This window comes from Dendrobates tinctorius, unplaced genomic scaffold (assembly GCF_039654945.1).
Source record: "Dendrobates tinctorius isolate UK_male_01 unplaced genomic scaffold, ASM3965494v1 ptg000016l, whole genome shotgun sequence".
In the NCBI taxonomy this organism is placed as follows: Eukaryota; Metazoa; Chordata; class Amphibia; order Anura; family Dendrobatidae; genus Dendrobates; species Dendrobates tinctorius.
Window position 1 is genome coordinate 85,693,980 of NW_027361684.1, and position 13,390 is coordinate 85,707,369.

The following is a 13,390-nucleotide window of genomic DNA, read 5'->3' on the forward strand; positions in this document are numbered from 1 at the left end:
AGAATTGATGCTTTGATGCTGTTTTGAAGGCAAAAGGTGCTCATATCCAATATTGATTTGATTTAGATTTCTATTTTTTGATTAATTTTAATTGAGAAAAATGAGAAAAAAAGCACAGCCTTTCATCTCGTAGGAGGAAAAAAAATGACGTGTGAAAACGACCTTATAGAAATCCAATTTAGAAATAAAGAAAATCCCTGCATAATACATAATTTCTCACTGAGCCAAGGTCTTATCAGGACAGTTATTTTCTTTCCCCAGGAAGCTGAACATTACAGAGTTAACAGCTGTCATATCTCTTGTGCTGTAAGCGCCAGAAATCTTGCCGTGATGAATTGTTTGCACTTGCTAATTCCAATACAAAAAAAAGAGTACTTCCTAGAACCAGAAATGTCAGAGGTGGAGAAAAGAAGAATAATATTTCATTGTGTGTCTCCTTTTTGTAGCTAAGAAATTGTTTCCAAGGATTACAATTAACACAGATAAAGGCTGGAGCCATATGTCATAATTTGTCCTTCATACTGTCGCAAATAATCCAATAAGAAAATCTTGAGGTTGCGTTATGGCTGTATTAAAGATTCCATAATAGGTGGAAAAAATGTAGCAGCAATATGAGTCAAAAACATTTTGTAATGCTGGAACCTCTAAAAAAAAATAATTTGGCGAACCTCTTCCAAACATACAATTGCTAACTGCAAAGCCACTACCACTGAGCTAAGCCAACTAAAACAGCCAAACAAGTAAAGAAAAAATGAAAACGGTTACCATATATACCAGTATGACTTACAGTCATCCTATCACCATACCTACAGAATTTTTAGCAGTCTGAAAAGGGTGTTATATGCAATGGGCTTGTTGTTCCAACGGTCTTTGAGATGGCACAGTGTCCTCTCAATAAAGCCAGAAACAGTATAATTTTATATATAAGAATATTTAAAAGGACATCTATTAAAAGTCAGCCACATAAAGCATGGGACAGAATCACACACATTTATCACAGTGTGCAATCCCACAACATAACTAAATCCACTGAATTAAAACTACAATCATGTCTCAAAGTGTTAGCACATGAAAATGAAGTATTTCTCCCAGAAAATGATTGCAATTACACATGTTTAGTTCCTTTGTGTGTATTGTAATAATACAAAAAAATTAAAAAAGGGCAAATTGGACATAATTTCACACAAAATCCCAAAAAACGGGCAGGACAAAATTGTTGGCACCTTTCCAAAATTGTGGGTAAACAACTTTGTTTCAAGCATGTGATGCTCGTTCAAACTTACCTGTGGCAAGTAACAGATGTGGGCAATATGAAAAATCACACCTGCAACCAGATAAGAAGTAGAGAAGTTCTCTTAATCTTTGCATTGTGTGATTGTGTGTGCCACAATAAGGCTGGGGTCAGACTTGAGAGAAACTCAGACGAGTCTCGCACATCAATATCCGGCATTTGGATCGGAGCGTTCAGCTGTATAGAAATACATGCAGCTGAATGCTTCGATCCAAGTGCCGCGGCAGTGCCGGGTAATGACGTGTGAGACTCGTCCAAGTTTCTCGCAAGTCTGACCCCCGGCCTTAGGCTGGAATCAGAATAGCGCATGCAAGAGTCGAGTGTCATGCTACTGTGCTCCGAGCCTCTCACACAGAGATGTTATGAATGAGTCACCGAAGGAGGAAAAAACAAAAATACAAGCTAAGTCCAGAAAACTGGAGAGGTTGGTAGCTATCGGATTGCAGACCCCTGATCCTATCCACAACAACTAACAGTAGCCGTGGGGGGTTCCTACGATGCCCTAGACCCCTCGATCACAGCCGGAGCACTAAATAGGCCTAAAGAAAGAAAGAGGAAATCTAAACTGCCCCAGAGCAGACCCCAAAGCAAGAGGCAGCCCCCAACATATAATGACGGTGAAGCAAGATGAAAACACTAACACAGATAGAAAGATAGGTTGAGCAAACGATGGGGCCCAAGCTAACTAAAAAGGACAGGATAGAAAAGCTGCTGTCTGCAATCCGCAAAAAACCCTACCAAAAAATGTCCCAACCGTCTGATAGGAAAAACAGGCCCTGAAGTCGCTAGGACTTCAAAAATGACTATATCAGCACTCAGGTAAATTCTGAAGACAGAGCAAAGAGACAAACTGATCAGAGACAAAAATGGAACTCAGCACACCCCCGACCGGGGATGGCTGAACTCCAAAAAACAAGGTAAACAAAACAAAACTAATAAGTTCAATAGCAGAGCGAAAACTTATCTTTGGGAAGCAGGAATCAGACTGGTCTCCAAGAGTCCAGCAGAGAAATCACCAGCGACTCAGAAAGGCGTCGGCTGCCTTATATCCAGTCAGCAGTTCCTGTAACCCAGTCATCATCTACCAGATCAGGTGTTTGGTAATCAGCCTCACTACCTTCCTTCACCAGAAGAGGGAGTTCATCAGACATCGACGGTGAAGGGGAAAATGAACTCACAACACAGAGATGATCGGAGCACAGCTGCGGAGGAGGCAGAGAAATAATTTTCTCCTTTTCTCCTTCTGCTGGCAATGGCATACATCGCACCGCACTCAGATGATGTCCGAATGCTGTGAATTGTGTCCCTCGTAACCATAGATTTATATGGGTGCGAGTGAGCCGAGACTTGGTCGAGTCTCAGTGCCAATCGCAGCATGCTGCGATTGTTCTTGCATGCCGTTTCAGCATGAGAAAATAATCACAGATGTGAGCTGGCCCATAGAGTAATACTGGGACGAGTGCTATGTGATGTTTTATCACATAGCACTCGGCTGTATTCTAAGGTAGTGTAACTCCGCCTAAGTATGGAGAACAGAAACAAGAGAAGAAAAACTGTCTTCTGACTTGAGAACCAAATTTGTTGAAAAATATCAACAACGTTACAAGTCCATCTAAAGAAATCTTGATGTTCCTTTGTCCATGATGCTCAACATAATCAAGACGTTTACAACTCATGGCACTGTAGCTAATCTCCCTGGACATGGACGGCAGAGAAAAACTGATGAAAGGTTGCAATGCATGATAGTCTAGATGGGAGATAAGCAGCCCCAATCAAATCCCCAAATCCCTAAGAAATTTAAACTATCCTGACAGCTCAGCATACATCAGTGTCAGCGTGAACTATCCTAGGGCCCCACTGCTGACACAGAAATAAAAAAGCTAGACTGCAGTTTGCCAAAATATACGTGAGTAAGCCAAAATCCTTCTGGGAAAGTGTCTTGTGGGCAGAAGAGACCAAGATAGAGCTTTTTGGTAAAGGACATCATTCTACTGTTTACTGAACAGAATGAGGTCTAAAAAGAAAAGATTACAGTACTTACAGTCAAAAATGGTGGAGGTTTAAAGATGTTTTGGGGTTTTGCCTCTGGCGCTGAGTGCCTTGTCTGTGTGCAAGGCTTCATGAAATCTGAAGAATACCTAAGGATATTGGGTGGTAATGGAGCGCCCAGTGTCAGAAATCTTAGGTCTTAGGTTTTGGGTCTTTCAGCATGACAATGACCGCAAACATACTTCAAGAAGCACCCAGAAGTGGATGGAAACAAAGTGCTGGAGAGTTCTGAAGTGGCCATCAATGAGTCCAGATCTAAATGTCATTGAACACCTGTGGAGAGATCTTAAAATTGCTGATGGGAGAAGGCACCCTTCAAATATGAGAGACCTGGAGCAGTTTGCAAAGCAAAAGTGGTCAAAAATTCTAGTTGAGCAGTGTAAAAAGCTTGTTGAAGGCTATAGGAAGCAAATGATTGCAGTTATTTATTCCAAGGATGTGCAACCAAATATTAAGCTGAGGGTGCCAAATATTTTGTCCAATAAACACAAGGAAAATAAACATGTGTATAACAAAACATGTGTAACTGCAATAATTTTCTGGGAGAAATACTTCATCTTTTGGAACAATTTCAAGGGTGCCAACACTTTTGGCCATTAGTGTATACCACTGACCTGAGTACATTAATTGATAAAAAATAAACTTTATTGAAATACAGTATATTAAAAAGTCTATTTACTGTACATTTACACTGTACTAAGTGCAGGTCTATCTAGCAACATAACAGTTTTATGCTGCCATTCTAGTTAGGATGTGGCCTATAGGAGGTAAAGTTTCCTTCTCCATGTTCAAGCCTAATCAATCCTCTCTCATATAAAATAGAATTGCAGTTGCCAGATATTAATAATAAAGCGACAATATCTAATATATAGAAACTACCACCTCATTATCATAGGAGATCACACTATTGTTTGATTAATCTTCCTAGACTGTTGATACATATAAGTTGCCATTCATTTAACACTGTTACTGTTAGGCGTCGGGTTCCTGCACCTGCACAGCAGGAACTCAGAGCCTTGCATTCAGTGGTCTCCCATTCTCCATCAACCGCAAAGGAGCTTGCTCAGCAGCCCTGTCGTTCCCGACGCTCTGCTCAGACCAGCTCTGTGGGTCTGGCTGTTGCTGCCACCTCTGGGCCAACAATAGCAATGCAGGCTGCTCAGCAGAAAGCCACTCCAGAGGCTAAGTCCTTCCGTCGCTCCACTGAGCATGCTCACAAGACGATCCCCCATTGGAGATCGGGAGTCACATGCACAGGTCCTTCTCCAGATCTGATTGGTCCATCTCAGGGATCTCGAAGCTTCCAGAAGGTCCCGGCTATAAAAGGTTCGCATGGCCGCACGGCCATGCGCTAGCATAGACTCTAGTTGCTACTTGTGTGAATCATGACGGATGCATGGACTTGCAAATGACACATTAAGATTCCCCTCCATCTGATATTACGTGTGTGGATAGGGAACTATTGATAGAGTCAGCGCCAGTCAGTGGCAAGCTACAGGCCACAGTGCTTATCATCCATGGGGCTAGCGTCCGACAGTGTGCCAGCTACCGGGCATTGTCGTACAGCGGCAGTGTCTGTCGCCACGCTGCAGTCAGCAGTACTTATTGGCGTCCGCAGTTGCGACACCGCGTGCATTCCGCTGAATCCTGTGACGTCAACAGGCTCGGTCTTTGTATTTAACACCTCGGCGCCTCTGTGAAGTAACAGAGACCGCCCAGCGCACTCCGGGTGACGTTCAACCCGCGTGCGTTATTCCACCATATTGTGCGTCTGCCATTACATAGCAGCAGCGTAACACCTCCTGCACGGTGGACCCCGGGCGGCGAACGCACTTATTATTATTTATTATTTACATTTTAGTGCGTTCCGCCGTCCCTAACAGTTACAATGTAATGAAAGAAAATCCAGCTTCACGAAAATCAAAAAAATCCTTCTTTATTGGTGTGAAAAGACTTCAGTCGTGAATTAAAATGCCATGGTAGTAGAGAAAACAACTAGTGTCAGGTAATGAAATCCTTATTAATGAACATAAGTGTTAAAGAGAACCTGTCACCAGTTTTGGCTGATATGTCTTACGGTCATCATTTTTCAGGCCTGATATACAGCATTCTATAATGCTGTATATCTGTCCCCCAACCCGACATGAAAGAGAAGAAAAATAACTTTTATTATACTTACCGGCGGGGTGGGGCGGTCCGGTCCGAGGGGTGTCACAGGTCCTGGTCTGGCACCTCCCATCTTCATGCGATGCCGTCCTCCTGCTTGCTTCGTGTGGATGACGCGTCCCTCATCATCCACACAGTCTCCCCGGAATTGCGCTCCTGCGCAGGCATACTTATCTGCCCTGTTGAGGTCAGAGCAAAGTTCTGCAGTGCACAGGCATCGGGGCACTTTGACCTTTCCCGTCACATACACACTGCATTACTTTGTTCTGCTCTCAATAGGGCAGAGAAGTATGCTTGCACAGGAGCACGACACGAAGCAAGCAGGAGGACGGCATCGCATGAAGATGGGAGGCGCGGGACCAAGAAGAGAGACACCCCTCGGACCGGACCGACCCGCATGTGAGTATAATGAAAGTTATTTTTCTTCTCATACAGGTCGGGTTGGGGGCAGATATACAGCATTATAGAATGCTGTATATCAGACCTGAAAGGTGATGGCTGTAACTTATATCGGCCAAAATTGGTAACAGGTTCCCTGTAAATGTTTTCTATTCACACCAATAAAAAAGAGTTTTAGTTTTTTTGTGAAGCTGGATTTTTCTTTCTTTGTAATTGTTCACGTCCAAGGCACAGATGCTTTCTTTGCTCTGGAGCTCCAAATAGTGCATGTGGGTGAGCTGGACTCTATCTTTCACTCTTACAATGTGCTTTCTTGTGTCATTATCTAATTATATGTCTCAACGCGTTTCACCCATCCTGTACTGTGTCTGGGTGTCTAACATTGCTGTGTCAATATGAGATCAATTGCATAAACAGCATAAACTAACTGTAATGATCCTCTAATATATACCTGATGCTTTATCATAGTCGGCGTCAATGATGTCAAATGCATTGTGCAAATCTGTGGAGCAGAAAGATATGCCATGGATGATTCACCTCTCAGCGAAATAGCATCTAGTTATAACAGCAAATAGCATCTAGTTATAACAGCTGCGGCTGAGCCTTCGATGACATGCATACATTTGATTTTCCATGGCCGAATTTGATTGGTCTGGTGCAACAGACCCCCTGATTGGTGGAACAGTGGGTGTGTCATTTGAAGATGAGCAATTGTTGTTAAATGCTTGTCGTTCAAGGAGCCGTGTGTGGCTCATATTGTGATCGCCAGAGCGGACATCATAGACTCTGGTGCCAATAAACAATAATAAGAATGTAGTCTCCTGATGTGCAGACACAGCACAAGATGGGTGAAATATGTTAAAACAATCAGCGGAATACCAATTGCTTATTAAAATCATACACAGATGGTCATCCACCAGATTCTGAGTTTCGCCTTTTGGCTTTGTCAATGGGGCATGATTTCTAAATCTGCATGTCCTTTCTAAATAGACAGACAATTTAACATGTTCAAATAAAATTCTTACCCTAACCATATCACCCACATCTTTAATAGCTTATACCTCGTGCTCTATTATTACAATTAAAAGTATGGAGGAGTATACAAATAAAAGTACGTAGGCGCCAAACTTCATTATTAGAGATAAATTAACTCATTGATGGCAATAACAGAGTATAAATACATTCTGGCATTTTTTGCTAACAAAGAGCCATTACATGAGCATATAGGTTGCAGTATACTGTTATTCTGCTTATAAATATGAGTCGTTCTAAGAGGCAACCCAGGCAAATGGTAGTCCCTACCCTGAGGGTCACTTAAAAGTTCCCAGTAAAATCAGTGTCCTGTTCAACAAATGACTTATGTACCTGCCGAGCTGGAGTTAACATACGAGTCCTAAATAAATGTTTTGAAATGTTTTCATTGCCATAAATGAAATTTTTCCGATAACAAGAACCCTTTAGCATATAAAGTCCCAAAGTATTTCACACTGAATCTGGCTCAGATAGCAAATCGTGTTCCCTGCGAGCAGACAATGCAAGCTGTCCAAGCCAGCAATGCTCAGCGCGAGCAGTGCTGTAATAATAATCCAGACACAGCTGTCAGGCCGTCCAATGTATTCAGAACACAGACAAAATATCATCAAGTAATTACTAGAAGAAAAAAAAAGAAACCTTGCTTCGTTCTCTTCCAGGATCATATGTTCCAGACCAAGTGATGACCTAGGGAAAAAAAAAAAAAAGCCAACGCTTAGAATATGAGGGAAAAATGCACGTTGTAAATTTGTTAAAGGTTATCCAACTCTTAATTTAAAGTAAAACATGTGCAAATGTTTTAAAATGGCAAAAGTGATAATAATCTTCTTTCATCATCTGGAGAGCCAAAGATGACACATCGACTATCCTTTTAGCCCTTCTTTCCAAGCAGTCACTATGTGCCGTATTGCTGGTATTGTGGCTGAATAATGCCAGAAAAACAGCATGTAAATGCTGAAGTCACTGACTGACTGTAGCGGTCACATGCTCACTACTTGTAAATAAATATGCAGGAGTGCAGGCAGTGTGTCAGATCTGAGTCACCGATGAAAGTTGTTGCCTGGAGTTGTAATACGGCACCAAGTATAGATATTCTCTTGAATAAGAACTGATTCGCCGTTCTCAGCAGCAGAGCGTTGAACAAATCAGTGCTGTTTAGCTCTGCTCACTGTTTACTTCTGGCTGATGCTAGAGCTAATAACAGCTAATCAGTAGAGGTATTGGGTGTCAGACCTCCACCTATCTGATATTGATGACCTATGACAGAGATATGTCATCAATATTGGATGCTCGGACAACTCTTTTAATGTCATAGATTTTCAGTGTGCTGTTTTAATTCACTTTCACTTATTTTAACAAATCTAATAAATATGATGCTTTAAACCATTTTTTCCTTGTGGTTGCTGGCATTTTCCTTTCCTTTAAAACAGCAGTAGCCATTAACTATCTCTAAGTTCTTGGTGCAGTATAAAATTATAATATTTCAGTAAAGGTCATGGGTACAAATATACATGGTGCCGAAGTAACAGTGACATTTAAGCCCTGGTGCATAAAGTGCCCAAGAGACCCTCTGCTTCACGAGAAGACAATAGTGACATCAATGGCACATAGTCAGTGTCGGTGAGGGACCTGTCATTGTCTCTGCTTCGGAGCCCGAAGGAATCGAGTTACACCTCTAGTAGAGGGCATTTTAACTTGAGAGGCGGCTGTACGACATGCTTATAAAATCACAATCTAGAAAGCAATGGTAAAAAACTGTAGAGCAATTACTATTATCAAGCAACTAAGCATCTCAGTAACTACAGTTATACTGTCACATTTTGTGAGTTACTGTTCCATTAACCAGCACATAGAAAGACATAAATGCAGAAGCGATGCACATGAAGCTCTAACTACATCGGGTGCTCAGTTCTTTCGTAACCTTAGGTTTTCCTACAAGTAATGCTTTTATCTGTAATTGATATATACAACCCTGTAAAATGACTGATATCAGCTGAATGTACACAGAAGTAGGAGGCATATAATCAATTATCACATTAAAGGGCCACTACGATGTAAACAGATTATAGTGTTAGCTGACACATGCTACAATAGATAACAGGAAGACGGGAAAGAGAGCACATAATTATAGTATCCAGTGGCAGATAATCAGAAAGGAGATGACAGGTATCAGCCAGGGAATACCATACACTATTTCCATAGTCACACAGTGCCCCATATTAAGTGGAGTAATGTTAGCAGAACGACTGCTGCTGCTAGAGGTAACGGGTAACCCATCCACATCTATTAACAACTGTGCTTGTAAGAACTGGCGGACACAGACAGACAAAGGACCCTGTGCAGGAACAGTAATGGGGTAACCTATCCACATCTATTAACACTGTACTAGTTAGCGCTGACGGACACAGACAGACAAAGGCCCCTGTGCAGGAATAGTAATGGGGTAACCTATCCACATCTATTAACACTGTACTTGTTAGCGCTGACGGACACAGACAGACAAAGGCCCCTGTGCAGGAATAGTAATGGGGTAACCTATCCACATCTATTAACACTGTACTAGTTAGCGCTGACGGACACAGACAGACAAAGGACCCTGTGCAGGAATAGTAATGGGGTAACCTATCCACATCTATTAACACTGTACTTGTTAGCGCTGACGGACACAGACAGAAGAGGGTCCCTGTGCAGGAACAGTAACGGGGTAGCCTATCCACATCTATTAACACTGTACTTGTTAGCACTGGCGAACACAGACAGAAAAGGGCCTCTGTACAGGAACAGTAACGGGGTAACCTATCCACATCTATTAACACTGTACTAGTTAGCGCTGACGGACACAGACAGACAAAGGCCCCTGTGCAGGAATAGTAATGGGGTAACCTATCCACATCTATTAACACTGTACTTGTTAGCGCTGACGGACACAGACAGACAAAGGCCCCTGTGCAGGAATAGTAATGGGGTAACCTATCCACATCTATTAACACTGTACTAGTTAGCGCTGACGGACACAGACAGACAAAGGACCCTGTGCAGGAATAGTAATGGGGTAACCTATCCACATCTATTAACACTGTACTTGTTAGCGCTGACGGACACAGACAGAAGAGGGTCCCTGTGCAGGAACAGTAACGGGGTAGCCTATCCACATCTATTAACACTGTACTTGTTAGCACTGGCGAACACAGACAGAAAAGGGCCTCTGTACAGGAACAGTAACGGGGTAACCTATCCACATCTATTAACATTGTACTTGTTAGCGCCGGCGGACACAGACAGAAGAGGGTCCCTGTGCAGGAACAGTAACGGGGTAGCCTATCCACATCTATTAACACTGTACTTGTTAGCATTGGCGGACTTAGACAGACAAGACCCCTGTACAGGAACAGTAACGGGGTAACCTATCCACATCTATTAATATTGTACTTGTTAGCGCTGGCGGACGCAGACAGAAGAGGGTCCCTGTGCAGGAACAGTAACGGGGTAACCTATCTACATATTTTAACAACTATACTTGTTAGCACTGGCGGACACAGACAGACAAGGGCCCCTGTGCAGGAACAGTATATGGGTCCTTTGCAGTCCAACAGCTCCTCATAATGCATAATTCCATCTGTTTTGCACAGGATGCACCAATGATATGTCCGTCCCTGCTTGTTAGATGCCTGATACAGATTTATATATTCTAGAAAAAATTTAAAGGCGAATGTTTGACATGATCTATTATACTGGTGGTCATGTCACATGCCCCTATAATATTTAAGCAGGGGTGTGTGAATTACTGCACTGGTCGCTACACCACAGACCAATGACTTTATGTTCAGTATTTCATAGGCTGTGCTCAGGATTTAGGAGGCACCTGACAATGGCCACAGTCAGGATGGATGTCTAGGCATCTGTTCACCATAAGGACCCATTATAAAAACAACATATTATATCTTTCATTGTAGTATCCCAAAAGAACACAATTTTGACCTCTGTTTAATGAATTGGAACATTATACTATACGTCAGGAAAAGCTCCTAACATATACTATAGATTAAGGCCTCATTCAGACGTCAGTGATTATTCTCATACGAGGTTTCATCAGGTTTTTCTCAGATGTAGAAAAAAAAGGCGTTTTTTTACGAACCCATAGACTTAGATTGGGAAGTTTGATCTGAGACTCTGATGTAAATCGGATAAAAGCAAGCGGATATAAAACCGAAATTATCCATATTTAACTAAAAACATTGCCAAAATGGGTTTGTCCCACTGATAGTTCACTATCTATTTATACATCTTAGAAAAACAGTGAATAATGTATCAGTTTTTCCTATAAGTAGCCATCAATGTGCGACAATCGATGTTAACATCAGCTGCAGCCAATCTCTAGCCTCAGTAGTACAGCGCACAAGACTGCGGAGGCCAGTGATTGACTGCAGCAGTCATGTTGGGTATACAGGACATGCCAGCTGCAGACAATCTAAACAGACGACCGGTCAGTGGACAGCCTTCTAACAATATCGGACACCTACTACCTATGCAGAAAGTTTGTGATATATAAGCAAAAGACTCTTTAAAAGCTCAAGACTACTTTATACAAACCAATTATCTATTAGCAATGGATATGACAAAAACCAAAAGGATAAGACATAAGAACAGCATCAGACAGCTTCGATGGCAGTAAGTACTGTACCTCGCACTCGCTGCCATCACCCAGTGTCACGGATTGTATAGGCACCAAACTATACAATGTCACACCAATGGCAGGAAATAGAACTTGTATTCACATTACTGATCCAACATCTAAGCGAAAGAACGGATTTTCCGCAAGTGAGCAAAATAAGAACAGCTGTTTGCATTTCCCTTTACATGTCTCCAATGGATTAACTGGTATTGTGGTTTTACTTGGTGGTTTAGGTAATTTGTGGTTTGGTTTGTCCCAAGTCAAATTGCTTCCATGTGACCGAGTAATTGTAGATATATTCTCATACTGTATGTAAATCACTAGTAGTTGGATATAAACAGATATCACATTAAATCATACACTATATCACATAATACAATGTACATTATGGAATGACAATTACTAGAGATGCCATCCTATTAAGTATAGCTTATTTACTTAATAGAAATCTGTCACCACCAGCTCTTTGCTACCCCATCTGAGAGCTGCATGATGTAGGGGCAAAGACCCTGATTCCAGCAATGTATCACTGGTCTGCATGCTGCCATTTTTATAAAATAAGTGGTTTAACTGCTCCAGATCTTGCAGTTACCTGATTGATGAGCTCTCTATAACCCCAACCACACCACTGATTGGCAGCTTTATGCCTATGCACAGAGTACACAGCTGCCAATGAGTGATGTAAGTGGGGTTATACAGTGCTCATTAGTATGGAGGACTACATGGCAGCAGGTCTACGAAACCTCAGAAGACAATCTACTGCTTTAGATGCTAAGACAATGATTGTAGCAAATCTACAAGAGAATGATATATTGCTAGAATCAAGGTCTCTACTCTTACATATTTCCCCTCTCAGATTAAATGGCAAAAACCTGGTGACAGATTCCCTTTAAAACCCCCATGCACATTAGACTAGAGTAGCTGAACCCGCCGATATCGATGGGTTTGGCCAACAGTCTAATGTGTATAAGGGCCTTGGACAGATGATGTAAGAGGGGATAAGGATCTCAAATCCTTTTGTTTTTAATGAGTTAAGCTGCTGCCAGAGATGTCTAGCACTGGCTCTCCCATAGAAGACAGGAGCGCTCGGCCAGCTCAGCACTCATATGTATGAGATGGTAGGGGGACATGATTGTGCTGACACTTATCTAAAGTCTATTGGAGTCTTAAGGCACCTAGAGCATTGTATATTGTACAGGATGCTACATCTTGTACATGTGGCGCCCCTGAGGCTCAGTCGCCACAGAGGTGCTGCACCTTCTCATAAGGTGTAGTGCCCCACCACCTAGGTAAGTTGGGAACTCCTATCCACACTCCAACACTCGCACCCCCACACAACAGGGTAGTTCTGCACAACCACATTGCAGCTCAGTGCTTAGAGAGTAGCAGAGCACCTCTGGTGGTTCCCTGCATGGAACACTGGATGTGCTGGGAGGTGGGTGGAGTTGAGATCCATATAAAAGGTTGGGAAGGTTTAGAATTACCGGGGGGAGTCTGGAGTGGAGTCTGATGGGAGGTCAGGCGGGAGAAGGACAGTCAGTCAGGAGAGTCTGAGGACGGGTCCGGGGAGAAGGAGTGCTGCAGCTGTCTTAGTGATCTGAGCCAGCTGGCACGGGAAAGGAACAGAAGGAGAAGGACTTAGAACTGCAACCTAAGCTTCCATAGGAAAAAGAGACAAGCACGGAACGAAGGAGTAGAGAGAACTGAGAGGAGTTGTGGGTTGGAAGAGGAACCCTGCCTATAGGTTCTCAGCGCAAGGCCGGGGCCCGGTCCTCGAGGTT

General features: G+C 42.6%; 1 protein-coding gene across 5 annotated transcripts in view; it reads right to left on the reverse strand.

Annotated features, from left to right (window-relative positions):
* Positions 1–13,390, reverse strand: part of LOC141080642 (uncharacterized) — an 869,999-nt gene that overhangs the window by 144,881 nt on the left and 711,728 nt on the right. For all 5 annotated transcript variants that reach the window (XM_073566017.1, XM_073566013.1, XM_073566014.1 and 2 more), the window contains one exon: positions 7,577–7,624. In XM_073566017.1, the coding sequence (XP_073422118.1) occupies positions 7,577–7,624 (48 nt within the window). The remainder of the gene's footprint in view (positions 1–7,576; positions 7,625–13,390) is intronic.